The sequence below is a fragment of the Aureococcus anophagefferens genome, assembly GCF_000186865.1.
Source record: "Aureococcus anophagefferens unplaced genomic scaffold AURANscaffold_1, whole genome shotgun sequence".
NCBI lineage: Eukaryota > Pelagophyceae > Pelagomonadales > Pelagomonadaceae > Aureococcus > Aureococcus anophagefferens.
Window position 1 is genome coordinate 3,193,207 of NW_008705561.1, and position 15,533 is coordinate 3,208,739.

Below are 15,533 nucleotides of genomic sequence, written 5' to 3' on the forward strand. Positions count from 1 at the left end.
CTCTACCACAGCCCGGCGGCGACGGTCCCGAAGGCGTTCTACGCGTACGACCGGTGGAACCCGCCGCCGTAAAAAGACGGGCGACGTTGGAGCTCCGGCCCCGAGGGCCTTCTACGCGTACGACCGGTGGAACCCGCCGCCGTAAAAAGACGGGCGACGTTGGAGCTCCGGCCCCGAGGGCCTTCTACGCGTACGACCGGTGGAATCCGCCGCCGTAAAAAGACGGGCGACGTTGGAGCTCCGGCCCCGAGGGCCTTCTACGCGTACGACCGGTGGAACCCGCCGCCGTAAAAAGACGGGCGATGTTAGAGCTCCGGCGGGCAGCGGAGGCGCTCGAGGAACGCGCGGCGCGCCCAGTGCCAGAGGACCTCGTCGAGCACGTTGGCCTCGCGGAGCGCCGCGTAGTCGGACGGCGCGAGGTCCTTCTTCGACGACGACGACTGGACCTTGCCGATGTTGACGACGTGGACCTCCTCGAGGCGCGTCCAGCCGAAGCCCGCGTAGAGCGGCCCCGCCCACGCCTGCCACGTGGTAGGCACGACGACGTGGAACTTCTCGAGGACCGCGAGCGCCGTCGCGAGCGCGTCGCGCGCGCAGGCTTTGTCGCCCTTGCAGTCGTCGAAGCGCGGCTCGGCGTAGGAGGCGAACTTCCACGTCGCGAAGTTGTCGCGGCCGACCTGCGACAGAAAGTCGTTGGTCGTGTCGCGCCGCATCGGCCGCGCGCGCGCGGCGGCGTTCTTCCGTTTCAGCCAGGGCACGAGCTCCGGCTTGACCTTGGCCGGGTTGTTGAGGATGCCCCAGAACTTGTGCGTCGACACGAGGCGGTCGAGGGGATCGCGGATGATGGTCATGAGCACCGCGGCGTCGCGGAAGTCGCGCTCGAGCACGGGCGCGGGGAACGCGTCCCACTCGTTCGCGACGACGGCGTGCTTCGTGCGTTCTATATACCCCTTGAGCTGGGGCCCGGGCCAGCGGCCCACGCGGCCGTCGGGGCCCGGCACCTTCGGGTCCGGCGGCATGCAGTAGTAGGACGGCGTCCGCTTGATGCCCAAATTCCGCCGCGCGAACTCGCAGAAACTCGTGCCGCCGGCCTTGGAGAGGTGGTCGAACCAGACGAAGGCGCCGGGCTTCGCGGCCTTGAGGTTCGCGGCCGCGGCGCGCGACGGGTTCCGGCGCGGCGACGAGCTCAGGAGCCGCCGGTCGGGGCACGTCCACGCGGTCGCGTTCGACACGCGCTCGACGTCGAGCGGGTCCGCGTCGAGGTACGCGAGGGCCTCCCTCGGCGGCAGGGCCGCGAGGGCGACGAGCTCGTCGACGAGGGACGGCGGCGCCGCGAGCGAGTCCGCGGCGACGGCGTCGGCGACGCCCTCGGGCTCGTCGGCCGGCGGCGCGCGCGCCCGCGGCAACGGCGGGGGCGCCGCGGGCGTCCGCGGCGGCGGCGGCGGGCGCGCCGCGGGCGACAGCGGCGGGGGCGGCAGCGGCGAGCGCGCCGCGGGTGGCGGCGGCGGGGGCGCCGCGGGCGCCGCCGGCGGCCGCGCGTCGGCGGCCGGCGCCACCGCCAGCGCCCGGGCGACGCGCAGGCGCCGCTGGGCCGCGAGGTACTGCTCGAGGCCCAGCATGGGGCCCACGAAGAAGAAGAGGAAGGCGACGGCGCTCCACCAGGACCGCCCGTCGCGGCCCTTGGCGCCGTCGTCGGAACCCATGTTTGTGGCGGGGGCGCGGCGACTATCTGGCAGCCATGCCCTCAAAATTACCACAGGAGCACTGCTTCTTGTCCTTCAGCACCGACCTCTCCGAGCGGCGCTGCCCGCGCCCGCGGGCGGGCATGGACCTGTAACCATGGGCTGAGCCCATGTAGCGTCGTCGAGTCCCTCGACGCGCGCCGTTCCCATGGCGCCGGCGAAGCACCACCACGCGCACCACCGCCACGACCACGGCGTCCACAAGAACGACCGCAAGTACCACGAGGAGAAGCACAAGCGCGCCGCCGAGGCCCAGCAGGCGGCGCTGCTCGCCGCGGCGGCCAAGGGCGACGTCGAGGGCGTCATGCAGTACATCATGAACGAGCGCAACGCGCAGAACCACCTGCTCCTCCACGCCTGTTTCAGGGCAGCACAAGAGAGCGAAATTCCCAGCTTCAAAGGCTCCGATCTCGGCCGTTTTCCGCTCGTTTCGGCTGATTTTTGGACGGGCGATCATCTCTCGGAGCGGCCTCGACGCGTGGATGCTTTTCCCGGAACACGCGCGCGTGGAACACTCACGTTGAAGCGACGTTGAATCTGCCCAGGCCTGTCTGCGGTTCAAGAACCTCACGGAGGCCCAGTTCCTCACGGTGCTCCGCTGGGACGAGCGCGCCGCGGGGCAGGGAGCAAAAATATGCAACACGACTTCAATATGCATGGTTTTGCACGAGTTCGACATCGTTTCTCTGCCGTCTGAAAAGAATTCGCCGAGAGAAAACGATCCGTCCAAACATCAGTCGAATCGACTTCGATGCGACCGAGATCGAGAGGTTCGAAGTTTTGCTGGACAGGGCCATTCCACTGGTCTGGACCGGGCCGTTCCACGGGTTGTGTCCCGCGCAGGCGCGCCGCGGAGACGGCGAACGAGCAGGGCTGGTTCCCGCTCCACATCCTCGCGCACACGACGGCGCGCCCGACGACGACGATGGTCCGCGCGCTGACGGTCCTGTACCCGGCCGCCGCGCGCGCGCCCATCGTGAGCGGCTGGCTGCCGCTGCAGCTCCTGTGCCAGCACGCGCGGAACAAGGGCGACAACTCGCACCACGGCGTCCGCGCGACGCCGGCCCTCCTCAGCGCGCTCCGCGCGGCCTACCCCGGCGCGGCGACGGAGTGCCTGCCCCAGGCGCGGAAGAACGGGTTAGGGGAAAAAACAGCGGAGAGCTTGCTGCCCTTCGACCTGCCGCACCGCGAGGCCTGCGTCGCGGCGCTCCGCGAGAACGCGCTCGACATGGTCAAGCGCGACGACCACGACCGCTTCGAGGCGGAGCGGCTCAAGGGCCAGCTCAAGTTCGAGGCGCGGCGCGCGGCGGACGCGGGCGACGCGCCGGGCGTCGTCGACGTGCTCAAGCACGCGCACGGCCACTACAGCGGCATCACGGACGTGCTCGACGACCGGGGCCACGCGCTCTTCGCGCGCTGCCTCGACCGCTGCGGCGAGACTTTGGACGACGCGTCCTTCGACTACCTCTTCCGCGCGTCGCCGGGCGCCCCTTTCCGCGAGGACTTCCAGCGCATGCTCCCGATCCACACGCTCATGAACGGCTGCGAGGCCGCGACGCCCCACATGGTGCGCAGCCTGAACGCGGCCCACCCCAAGGGCGGCGCGCACCGGGGCCTCCGGGGCTGGACGCCGCTCCACTTCTTCTGCATGCGGAACCCGACGTGGCCGCGCGCGGCGGCCATCCTCGCGCTCCTCCTCGACACCAAGTCCGGCGCCAAGGCCTGCCGCCTCCGCGACCAGCGCGGCGACCTCCCGATCCACCTCTTCTGCCAGACCTGCGCGGACCTCAAGGACGTCGTCGAGCAGGAGATCGCGAGCGGCAACTACGGCCGGGCCCGGCGGAGGCCGCCGCCGAAGAAGAAGACCAAGGTCGAGAACGTGCGCGCGGCGTTCCGCCGCGCGTCCGTGGCCGTGGGCCTCGCCGGCGGCGCGGACGACGACGACGAGCCCGAGGCGCCGGAGGAGGAGGCCTACGCCTGGAACGCGGACCAGGCCGTCGCGTGCGTCAAGCTCTTGGTCAAGGCCTACCCCGAGTCGTGGCGCCTCGCGGGCAAGGGCAAGGTCACGTCCCTGGACCTCGCGCCCCCGGAGCTCCACGAGGCCATGCTCAAGGCCGCCGACGGCAGGGCGGGCGACGGCTCCGAGAGCTCCGACGACGACCTCGACAACAAGTTCAACCTCGCCAAGTTCGAGGACGGCCTCCACGACGTCAAGACGCACAAGCACCAGCGGCACAAGGTCGACCTCGAGACGGCGGACCTCGGCGACGTCGTCGACGACGGCAAGACCGACGAGGGTCTCTGCCATCGGCTGCTCCGGAGGTACGACGGCGCGAACGCGCGCGACGCGGGCGAGCACGGCGGCTTCCTGCTCCACCGCCTGCTCCGCCGCAAGCCCGACGTCGGCGCCGACGTGCTCCGCGCCGTGCTCACGTGGTCGTCCAAGGCCGCGCGGACGGCCGACGGCGAGGGCTGGCACCCGCTGCACCTCCTCGCGCGGCGCGCGACGACGGACCGGTTGGTGACGGGCGCGTCCGCGCGGCGCGTGCTCAACACGTTCCGCGAGTGCGCCGTGCTCCGCGGCGGCGGCGACGGCCGGCTCCAGAACCCCCTCGCGGCGCTCTGCGCGCACCTGACGCACAAGAGCGCGCACGTGAAGACGCCGCTGAGCTACGAGAACCACTGGACGAAGGAGACCTACGACGAGTGGGAGCAGCGCATGGTCGCCGTCGCGCGCGCGCTCGCCGACGGCCACCCGGACGCGCGGACCCAGAAGACGGCCCACGGCCACGTCGCCGTCGACCTGCTCCCGGCGCACGCGGACTACGACGGTTTAAGGGCCGTCGCGCGGCCGCCGCCGCGCCGCGCGCCCGTGGACAAGCACGCCCTGGGCCGCATGGCGCCGCGGCTCGCGAAGCTCGCCGACGCGGCCTTCGCCGCGGAGGCGGCCGGCGACGCCGCGGACGAGGCGAGGGACGGCGCCGCGCGGCTGACCAAGTGCATCCCGCTGGGCCTGCCCGTCGAGGACGGCGGCATCACGGCCATCTCGCGGCCGCCGACGGCGGCGTCGGACTACGACGACCCGCCGTCGACGCCCGTCGGCGGCGCGCGGCGGCCGCGGACGCCCGGCGGCACCGTCGCTCGGCCGACGACGTCCGGCGGCACGCTGCGGCCGACGACGCCCGGCGGCACGCTGCTCGTGCGGCTCCGCGTCGACGTGGCCAACGCGCAGTCGGGCCGGCCGGCGACGCCCCTGTCGCCGGGCGGCACGCGCCTCGCGACGACGCCGCGCGAGACGCGGACGCTCCGGCCTCTGACGCCCGGCGGCTCGCTCCGGCCTTTGACGCCCGGCGGCCGGATCCAGCACAAGCCCCTCGCGGACCACGGCCTGCGCCGGCCCAAGACGCCCGACGGGAGCCACCTCGTGCCGCCGCTCACGCCCGGGGGCACGTTCCGCCCGACGACGCGCGGCGGCACGCTCCTCCGCGACAGCAACCTGCACGAGCACACGCACGACTTCAACGGCAACCCCATCGGCGACCACGGCGAGTGCGTCTTCGGCGCTGACGGCGTCCCGCGGCCCAAGTCGAAGCACGCGGAGCGCAAGACCTACGGCCACACGGGCCTCCGCATCGTCACGCGGTCCGTCGAGGAGGCGGCCGCGGCGTTCGAGCGGCACCGCGACCGCGGTGCGACGCCGACGACGCCCCGCCGCGCGTCGACGCCCGGCGCGAGGCGGCGCCCGCGGACGCCCGGCGCCGTCGTCTCCTTCTCCGACGCGCCGACGCCGCTCCGGTCCTCGAGCCGCGGCGGGAGCCGCGGCGGCCAGCGGCCGGACACGGCGGCGCGCAAGGCCGAGCGCGCGGCGAGGCGCCGCGACCGCGCCGCCGCGGCCGACGCGCACGTGCGCGACGTCCAGCGCGCCGAGGAGCTCGCGGCCGCCGCGGAGCTCGAGGCCGCGGACGCGGAGCTCAAGGTCGAGCGCAAGAAGCGGAAGCGGGCGACGCGCCTCGCGAAGCAGGCCCGGGGCGTCGCGTCGTCCAAGGCCGCGGCGCGGCGCGCGTCCATGGCCGCGCGGCGCGCGGCGCTCGCCGCGGCCGCGCCGCCGCCGCCGGGCCTGCCCGCGCTGCCCGCGCTGCCCGCGGCGCCCGCGCGGGACGACGACCGGCCCGACCCGACGCTCGCCGCCGCGGAGAAGCGGCGGAGGCGCGACAAGTCCTACCTGAACCGCGTGACCTTCCTCGGCCGGTCCATCGGCCTCCGGCTGTGTGGAAATCAACCACCGGTTTGGGACGTCCCGGCCAAACTTTTGAAATTCTCGAGCTCCGTCAAATCGAAGTCGATTCGGCTGATTTTTGGACGAATCGATCACGCTCATCGAGTTCTCGAAGCACGACAGAGGAGCTCGTGTCGAAAACGGCCGCACACGCGCACATTGAAGTCGTGTTGAAGATTTGATTCCCACACAGGCCTCCGCGCGACGGTCCAGCCGGGCGTCCACGGCTACCGCCACCACGCGAACGCGGCCCCCACGCGGAAGCCGTCGGCGATCCGGGACTGGGTCACGTCGGACCTGAACCGGAGCGTAAGTTTCGGCTGACGAGCCTCTTCCTTACGACGCGCGGGCGCGTCCTTTCGCGGGGCCGCGGCTTGGGGCGGCCCGAAGCGGCCTACTCGGCCTTGGCGAGGCCGAGGCCCTCGAGGAGGCGCTGCTTGAGCTCGGCCTTGCGGCCCTCCTGGTCGAGCTTGAGCTTCTTGAGCTCGGCCTTGAGCTTGGCGACCGTGAGCTTCTCCACGGCCTCGACCGTCCAGACCTTGGCCTTGCGCGCGGGCTTCTTCTTGAACTCCATGGGCGGCGGCAGGGGCGCCTCCTCGGCGGCGGGCTCGGCGGCGGGCGCGGCGGCCTCGGCGGGCGCGGCGGGCGCGGGCGGCGCGGCGGGCGCGGGCGCGGGCGCGGCGTCGGCCTCGGCCTTGGCCTTGGCCTCCGCGGCCGCCTTGGCCTCCGCGGCCGCCTTGGCCTCCGCCGCGGCCTTGGCCTTGGCCTCCGCCGCGGCCTTGGCCTGGGCCTCCGCCGCGGCCTTGGCCTTGGCCTCCGCGTCGGCCTTGGCCTTGGCGGCGGCCGCGCGCTCGCGCGCCTCGGCCTCCGCGCGCTGTTTCTCGCGCGCCTCGGCCTCGGCCTGCTTCGCCGCGCGGAGGTCGGCCTCGCGCTTCGCCTGCTCGGCCTCGCGCTGCTTGCGCGCGGCCTCGGCCTCCGCGGCGAGCCTGTGTGGAAATCAACCACTGGTTTGGGGGGTCCCCACCAAACTTCAGAACTCTCTAGCTCCGTCAAATCGAAGTCGATTCGGCTGATTTTTGGACGGATCGATTGCTCTCGTCGAGTTCTCGAAGCACGGCAGAAGAGCTCGTGTCGAAACCGTCGCATACGCGCACATTGAAGATTTGATTTCCACACGGCGGCGAGCTTGGCCTTGACCTCGTCCTCGGACGGCCCCGCGGGCGCGGCGGGCGCGACCGGCGCGGGGGCGGCGGGCGCGGCGGCGGGCGGCGCGTCCTCGCGCGGCTTCTTCGCGTCCGGGTCCTCGCCGCCGCCCTCGTGGGGCCGCTTGGGCGGCGCCGGCGACGAGAGCGCACCAAAGGATCCGGGACCTGCGGACGCGTCGAACGATTTGCGATGGTTCGCGCGAAATCCGGTCGCGCGGGGTCGCGGGGCGCACGTACCGGCCGGGGGCTGGAACGACATGTTGTTATTAGGCGCTCGCCGGGCGGCACGAGTGGTGAGCTCTGATAGTTTAAGCTTAAAATCTGAGAGCGCGAGGTCGGGAGAAGGCCTCCGGCCTATCCTAGTTATTATCTCGCCGGGGGTCTCGCGACCGCTCTCCCACACCGTCCTCCTCGCGGCCAAATTCCCGAGATTAGGCGCGCACCCCGCGCTCACAGGCCCATGTGCCCCAGGAGCATGGCCTTGAGGATGCGCTTCGGGTCGCCCTTCTTGAATTCGACGTCGCGCTCCTGGAGCGCCTTCCGCAGCTGCTTGGCCGTCATCTTCTCGACGTCCGCGAGCGTCGGCGGCAGGGCGTCGACGAAGCCGAAGAGCGCCGGGCCGACCTCCAAGGCCGGCGGCGCCGGCGCCGGCGGCGCGGCCGGCGCGGCCGCCGCGGCCGGCGCCGGCCCCGGCGAGGGCAGCGCGGCGAGCGCGGCCGCGAGCGTCGCCGAGGGCCGCGGGCCGCGGGCGGCGAGCGCCGCCTGCAGCGCGGCCCCGAGCTCCGCCTCGCCGTCGTCGTCCTCCGCCTCCGGCGGCGCCGGCGGCGCCGGCGCCGCGGCCTCCTCCGGCGCCGCGGCCTCCCCGGCCGGCGTCTCGCTCCAGCCGAGGGCCGCGCAGTCCCAGCCGAGGGCCGCGCAGCGCGCCACGAGCGACGCCGGCGGGCCGCGGTTCAGGATGGCGCCGAGGAAATTGTTCTTCTGCGTCCACCGCGCGCCGTCCGCCGAGAGCACGACGCGCCAGCCGCCGCCCTTGACCTCGACGACGACGCCCTCGCGCCGCGGCGTCTTCCCCGTCTTTTTGTCGCGGACGAAGGCGCCGAGGCTCGGCGCGCCCTGGGGGGGTCCTCTGCGGCGGGAATATGGGCGGCGATCGCGGCGAATGGCAACCTCCTCCGCCGCCTCCGCGCCGCCGGCCTCCTCCGCCGCCTCCGCGCCGCCGTCCTCCTCGGCCGCGACGTCCTCCGCGTCGGCGGCGCCGTAGGCGTCCGCCGCCGCCGCCGCGTCGTACGCCTCCTCCGCGGGAACGGCGGCCGGCGGCGCCGGCGCGCGCGCCGCGGCGAGACGCGCCTTGGCCTCGAGCAGCTCCGCGGCGATGCGGCGCGCCTTGGCCTCGATCTCCTCGGGCCGCACGACGTGGTCCCGGAGGGCCTCGCGCGCCGGCGGCGCCGGCGCAGCGGGCTCCGGGTCGTCGACCGGCGAGGCCCGGGGGTCGCGGTCGCCGCGCGACGACCCCGGGCCCGGCGACGCGGCCCGCGGCGGCGGCGCGGCGGCCTCGGCCCTCGCCGCCGGCGCCGCGGCCGCCGGCGCCGCCGCCGGCGCCGCGCGGGCCGCGCTCCGGGACCGGCGGCGGCGCCGCCGCGGCCGCGACCGCGACCGCGACGACTCCGACGGCGACGAGCTCAGCGACGAGACCGACGAGTAGTCGACCTGGTCCCGGGGGCGGCCGCGGCCGTGGCGGGGCGAGTCGGCGCGGCGCCGCGGGTGCGGCCGGCCGTGCGCGCCGCGGCTCGGCGAGTGGTCGCCGGACGAGTCCGACGCGGTCGAGTCGGCGCGGCGCCGCCGCCGCGACCGCCGCCGCCGGTCGCCGCGGCGCGACCGCCGCCGGCTCCGGCGCTTCCTTCGGCGGCGGCGGCTCCGGCTCCGGCTCGAGCTCGGGCTCCGGCTCCGGCTCGAGCTCGCGCGGCTCAGGTAGCGGCCGCGCCGGTAGCGCTCCTCGCGGCACCCGATGCCCTGCGCGAAGCCGAAGCGGCCGCCGCTCGGCGACCGCGACCGCGGCTCGCGGAAGAAGGGCCGCGCCGCGGGCCGCGGGGCGCCCTCGCGGTGGACCTGCGAGACGGCCGCCGGCGGCGCCGCCTCGGGCTCCGGCGCGTCGGCGCCGCCGCCGGCGGGCGCCTCGCGAAGGTCGCCGTAGCCGTCGGGGAGCGGGCGCTGGTTTTGTTCATGACCGTGGTGCTCGTAAAACGACATTTGACTGTTCGACGGCCCTCGCGATCTCGAGGACCTCGACGAGTCTTGCCGAGCGCTCGCCGAACTGTGGACAAAGCACACCGGGCAGCGCTTGAGGTCGAGAAGCCACTGCTTCTCGTCGTCGTCGGCTCGGATTTCCCGACCGTCGGGCACCGTCGGGCTGCCAACGATGCGGCGCGTCATTTGCGCGGCGCTGCTCCACGCAACCGCGGCGCTCGTGGCGCCGACGACGTCGCTGCCGCGACGCGCGCACCGCCGCCACGCGCAGCACCGGCAACCCACCCGGCTTTCGGCGCTGCCGCTCGCCGCCGCCGTGCGCAGCGCCGCGGAGCTGCGCTTCGACGCCTACGAGTGGTGCGCCAACTACGCGGCGCCCGCGTCGCTCGTCGCCGGCGCCGTCATCGCGTCGCTCTACGACGTCGAGAACGACCCGTCCATGGCGCCGCGCGCCGCGGACCGGCGGCGCGTCCGCGTCGCGAAGAAGGGCGTGCGCCTCATGCTCATCTCGGCCTTCACGCTCGAGATTCTGGCCGTCTTCATCACGACGATCACGGGCACCATGCTCCTGAGCGACGGCTCGGCGGCGGCCGCGGCGACGCCCATGGCCATGCTCAAGGTCACGTTCGAGCTCGAGTACCTCGCATGTCGCGTCTGCTTCCTCCAGGGGCTCGTCAACTGGCTCGGCGCCATCGCGCTGCAGCACGCGATCCCGAAGGCCGGCGAGACGACGTCGACGCGACGCATCAACAACTTCGTGTCCAGCAGCCTCTGCACGCTCATCATCCTCATGGCCGCCATCTACAACGACCACACGGAGTACCAGAACTACCTCCAGATGCTCCGGCGGCTCGCGTTCCTCGTCGCGGCGCGCTTCTACGCGCACTGGCCGCCGCGGATCATGCCCGCGCTCACGGTGCCGGCCTTGCTCCTGACGACCTACCTCGGCTTCCGGGCCCTCGCGTCGCCCCAGGACGACGACAACGGGGCGCCGGCGTAAGGAGTCCGGGCTGTGCACATGGCGGCTCGACGCCGCTCCAGACTTCAACATCAAAATCATGAGTCAAAGAGATGTTGAACTTAATTAAAAACAGCGCTTCATAACAACATGGACTACGCGGTGGGCGACGCGGTCGAGCTCGAGGTTAATGGCGTGTGGCATGCCGGCTACATCAGCCAGCGCGAGGAGCCGCGCGTGGCGCATTTCAAGTACGACGCCGCGCGCTTCCGCATGTACTGCGAACCTCTCGACCTGTCGGATCCCGACGACGCCGCGCGGCTGCGCCGCGGGCCGCGCTCCGCGAAGCGCGCGAACGCGGCCGCGGCGCCGGCGAAGACAAAGCCCGTCGCGAAGAAGCCCGCGGCGCGGAAGCCCGCGGCGCGAAAGCCGCCCGCGAAGGCGCGGGCGAAGAAAAGCACGGCGACCAAGGCCAAGAAGCCCGCGGCCAGGCCGGCCAAGAAGAAAAGCACGGCGACCAAGGCCAAGAAGAAGCCTGCGACCAAGGCGCCGACGGCCGCGGAGAGGGCGCGGCTCGCGGACATCGGCGACCGCGTGCGATCCGCGCTCCTGGGCGTCGCTGGCGACGCGCCCTGGCTCGAGGGCCTCGCGCTGGCCGAGTTCGCGCCCTGTCGCCCCGAGACCTCGCGGCGGGACATGGGTCCGGGCCGCGTCAATCTCCATCGGTCCATATCCCATCGCGCGACGTGGACGCACGAAGCGTCGGGCGCCTCGCTCGTCGTCAAGTTCAACGGCGACCACTGCATGACCTATGAGCAGGGCGACGACGGCGCCTGGATCGTGGGCATGGAGGAGGAGGCGGACATGGCCTATAGCCACGCCAGCGGCGTCGGATGCGCGTCCGCGTTCTCGGCGAACGTCGACCTCGACTTCGAGCACGACGGGAAAACGTACTCCGCGCACGTTCACCTCATGTCCGGCGACCATCCGAGAGAGCAGGGGATGGACTTTCGCCTCGGCTTTCGAACGGAGGCGGCGGCCTTCAAACGGGCGATCCGCGACAGCCTCGGGAGCGAGGCGCTCGGCCTTCCCGCGGGCTCGAAGCGGGCCATGAGCCTCGAGCACTTCTGCGCGTGCGCCTTCGGGGGCCTCGTCGTGATGGACCCGCTCGCTGGCTTCATGCACATGCTCCGACCCGGCGCCTATCTCGACACCGGCTATCACAGTGAACTCTCGAGGAACTTCGCGAAAGTCGCGCGGGCGCTCTACTACGACGCCGACGGCGAGTGCCGCGTCGCGGCGGCGTCCTTCGTCGCGTACCCGCCCGACATCTTCGCCGACCCGGCGGGCGCGGAAGGGGAATCGAGCTTCCACATATGGTAGGCCTAGCTATAGGAACGAATTCGAACGCGATCGAAAAGGGCTTCAGGTCGAAGTTGACGGCCGCATCCACAACATATCGGCCTTCAAGCGTAAGAACAACATCCCTGGCTAAAACGCAGCAGCCCTCCCCCGTCGTCGTCCCCGGGCCGCCGCTCGACGCCCCCCGGGGAGCTCCCCGCCGGCGCGGCGCCGCGCCATGGCGAGCCAGAAGAAGAAGAAGCCGAGCGAGCTGAAGATGACGCCCCAGACCTTCGACAAGATGAACCTGACGGCGAGCGGCATCGTCGGCGTCGTCGAGACGCTGCGGAACAAGCTGAACGTGCTCGACGGCGAGATCAAGGCCGACGAGAACGGCAAGGCGGAGTACGAGCGCCAGATCAAGCGCCTCCAGATCCGGCGCGACGAGATCAAGAAGCGGCTCGACGCGAACGAGGGCTGGGCCGAGACGTACGACCGCGAGATCCGGGGCAGGACAAGAGTGATTCAAGTTCGCTTCAACATGAGTGTTCCGCGCGCGCGCGTTCCGGAAAAAGCATCCACGCGTCGAGAGCGCTCCGAGAGATGATCGCTCGTCCAAAAATGGGCCGAATTGAGCGGAGACCGACCGAGATACGAGCCTCCAAAGTTGGAAAGTTCGCACGCTTGTCCTGCCCAGGCGAGATCGGGCCCTTCCAGTCGACCTACGGCAAGAACACGGAGGGCATCAAGACCCACTACGACAAGGCGCGCACCTTCCACGACAAGGGCATCAAGATGCTCCAGAAGGACTTCGGCTACCACCCGCTCTTCAAGCACCCCGGCGACACGTTCTCCGCGGTGCCCTTCCGGCCCAAGCGCCTCTCCTAGGGTGCTCGTAACGCGGCTAGCGGCGCGCGACGGAGATGAGGTAGCGCGCGGCCTGGTCGACGAGCGTGCGGTCCGGGTCGAAGAGCCGCGCGGTCCGCCGCGCCTTTTCGCCCGTCGCGCGCGCCGCGCCGAGCGCGAGGAGCCGCTGGAGCCCCAGGTGGTCGTCGGCGTCGACGAGCCGCAACGCCGCGCGCTCGAGCTTGGCGACGACGGCGCTGCCGAGGATGTCGCGGAAGGAGACGACGTTGCACGCGGAGATGGTCGCCTCGGCGAAGCCCGCCGCGAGGAGCCGCTGGCGCTCGCGCGCGGGCGTCACGGCGGAGAAGAAGTAGTCGTGGCCCGCGACGGGGTAGTAGAAGTCGCCGGGCCGCGTCGCGAGGCGGATCCGCGCGTCGAGCGCCTCAGCATCGGATCCCGCCGCGGCGCGCGCGCCGCGCGGAGGTCCGCGTAGGTTTGCTGGGGGCCCATGAAGTTGTTCGCCGACGACACGACCTGGAGCAGGCGCGGCGCGAGGCGGCAGAGCGCGGCGACGAAACCGTCCTGCCGCGACGGCCCGCGCGCGCCTTCGAGGTCCGGGATCGCCGACGTGCTCCCCCAGCCCGACACCGCGACGTCGAACACGTCGCCCGCCGCGCCGCACCGCAGCAGGGCCTCGACGGCCTCCGGCGACGCGACGGCGTCGCCGCGGACGAAGGCGATCGTGAGTGCGGCTGTCCCACCACCGGCCGCGGCCACATCCTTCACAACAGCACCGAGCGGGCCGCCGCCGCGCGCGGAAAAGCCCGCGTCCCGCAGGCAGCGCCGCCGGAACGCGCGGAGCGCGCCGGCGCTCACGTCGTAGGCGACGACCTCGAGTTCGTCGCCGCCCTGCAAAACCGCGGCCGCGGTGCGGCAGAACTCGGCGAGGTAGCGGCCGTCGCCGGAGCCGAAGTCGAGCACGCGCAGGGACGCCGGCGACGGCGCGCCCCGCCGCGCCGCGGCGAAGACGCCGCGGAACGCCGCGCTCTCCGAGGCCATGACGTCCTTGACCTCCTCGACGCCGGCCTTGTCGCCGCCGGCGGAGCCCTCGGCGCCGTCGTCCTCGTAGCGCGCGTCGTACATGCGCGCCTGGAGCAGCGCGAGGGCGTGGGCCGCGGGCGCGCCCGGCCGCGCGGCCTCGAGCTCCGCGAGGATCGCCCGCGCGGCGTCGCCGTCGCCGCCGGCGCCGCACGCCGCGAGGCGCGCCGCGTAGCTCGGCGGCGGCGGCGCCCGCGCCCCCTCGAGCTCGGCGACGGCGGCGTCGACGGCCGCGGCGTCGACGGCGGCGGCGCCCCTGAGCGCGGCGTAGATCCGCTTCTTCGCCGCCGCGAGCCTTTTGCCCGCGGCCGGGTCGTCCCTCGCCGCGGCCGCGACGACGGCGCGGAGCCGCGCGTCGGCGGCCTTGAGCGCCGCGCCGTCCTTCTTCGCCGGAGCCGGCGCCCGCGGCGGCCTCGGGGGCGCCGGCACCTCGTCCTCGGGCGGCGGGCGCGCGCGTTCGGTTCCGGGGGGCGCGAACTTCCGCGGCGCCTCCGGCGCGAACCGCGTCGCCTCGAGGCCGCCGGCCCGCGTCCACCGGAGCAGCGTCCCCGCGGGGGCCTCGGCCCAGGCGCCGGGGTCGACGTCGTCGCGGCGCACGGCCGCCGACGCGACGACGACGCCGCCGCGCTTCCCGCGCGCGTACCAGAGCGGCGGCGGCGGCCGGCCGTCGCCCGGGGACCGGAACCGCAGCGCGACCGCGCCGGCGCCGTCGGCCGCGACCAGATTCAGCGACGAGGGCGGCGCGTCGGCGGCGACGAGCGCCGCGAGCCGCCGCAGCGCCGCGGCGACGTCCCGCGTCTCGTCGTACAGAGAGACGAAGACGCGAAACAGGAACGCGCTGTCCGAGTTGCCGCAGTCCAGCGCGCCCGCGGCGTCCGCGCGCCGCGCGGCCTCGCCGCCGCTCTTCGCGAGCGCGCGGTGGTGCGCGAGGATGCCGACGTGCGCGAAGACCAATTCTCCGCGCGCGAAGGGCTGGCAGTTCGGCTCCGACGCCGGGCAGTACGTCGTCGCCGGGCAGCTGTCGCAGGCGCAGCTCCGCACGTGCGCGAGCGCGACGCGGCCACCCGCCGCCGCGGCGACGCGGCGCACGTTCAGGTCGTCGAGCGGCGGCCGGAGCGTGACGACGCAGCCCGCCGGCCCGCGCACCGGGAGCCACGCGACGCCGAAGCCGTGGAGCCGCTCGCCGCGCTGCAGGCCGAAGAGCTTCGACCGAGTGGTGGACTTCGCCTTGACGAGCGAGTCCAGCGGGATGTCGTCGGCGCCGTCGCCCGCGCAGGCCAGGAGGAGGCGGCACATTGTGAATGTCGCCTCTGCTTCTTTCCTTCAAACACGCATTCAACGTCCATCGTCGCTACACACCGACTTCTTCTTAGGCGATGGCGCGCCGGCCGCCGAGACCGTCCATCATCTCGCCGGGCACGGCGAACGCTCGGCCGGCGGTCGCAGGCCGGGCGGTGCCGCGGCCGCGGCGGCGCGTTCCGCGGCGGCGGCGCGAGCCGCGCCTCGACGGTGCCGCCCCTGTTGGGCAGGTGGCCCTTGAGGATGCCGAACCCCGTCTTGGGGTCCGCGTTCGCGATCAAGGCGGCCTCGACCATCTGCGCGGGCGTGAGGCCGCCGCCGGCGTCGGGCGCCGCGTGCGGCTCATGTCCCTAACAGGCTCCTAACTAACGCCTTGTTTGCCCTGGTGCTCGTCGCACAGGAGACGACGCCTAACTGGAAGCAGCTTGTGCTGCCTCGGGTACAATTCCTCAGGAGTGTCGTTGATAATGGCGGGTGGTTCGTGCACAGCGTTGCAAAGGTGAGAATTTACCTTAATGTGTGCC

General features: G+C 73.2%; 4 protein-coding genes across 4 annotated transcripts in view; 2 read left to right on the plus strand and 2 right to left on the minus strand.

Annotated features, from left to right (window-relative positions):
• Positions 1-305: 305 nt before the first annotated feature.
• Positions 306-1,703, minus strand: AURANDRAFT_60941 (hypothetical protein; the record flags this gene model as incomplete). The annotated part of the gene is made up of 1 exon (XM_009034281.1): positions 306-1,703. The coding sequence occupies one exon, from the start codon at positions 1,701-1,703 to the stop codon at positions 306-308; it is 1,398 nt and encodes a 465-aa protein (XP_009032529.1).
• A 187-nt stretch (positions 1,704-1,890) lies between these two features.
• AURANDRAFT_60942 (hypothetical protein) lies at positions 1,891-7,520 on the plus strand (the record flags this gene model as incomplete). The annotated part of the gene is made up of 5 exons (XM_009034227.1): positions 1,891-2,169; positions 2,288-2,433; positions 2,586-6,010; positions 6,212-6,327; positions 7,494-7,520. 5 exons carry the CDS (start codon positions 1,891-1,893, stop codon positions 7,518-7,520), a joined length of 3,993 nt encoding a protein of 1,330 aa, XP_009032475.1.
• Positions 7,521-9,639: 2,119 nt separating this feature from the next.
• Positions 9,640-10,467, plus strand: AURANDRAFT_60943 (hypothetical protein; the record flags this gene model as incomplete). Its single annotated transcript, XM_009034228.1, has 1 exon — positions 9,640-10,467. One exon carries the CDS (start codon positions 9,640-9,642, stop codon positions 10,465-10,467), a length of 828 nt encoding a protein of 275 aa, XP_009032476.1.
• A 2,203-nt stretch (positions 10,468-12,670) lies between these two features.
• AURANDRAFT_60944 (hypothetical protein) overlaps positions 12,671-15,533 on the minus strand; it is a gene marked incomplete at both ends in the record, with an annotated part of 13,000 nt that continues 10,137 nt past the window's right edge. The window contains 3 exons of the mRNA XM_009034280.1: positions 12,671-13,054; positions 13,147-15,018; positions 15,138-15,359. Coding sequence (XP_009032528.1) covers positions 12,671-13,054; positions 13,147-15,018; positions 15,138-15,359 — 2,478 coding nt within the window. The remainder of the gene's footprint in view (positions 13,055-13,146; positions 15,019-15,137; positions 15,360-15,533) is intronic.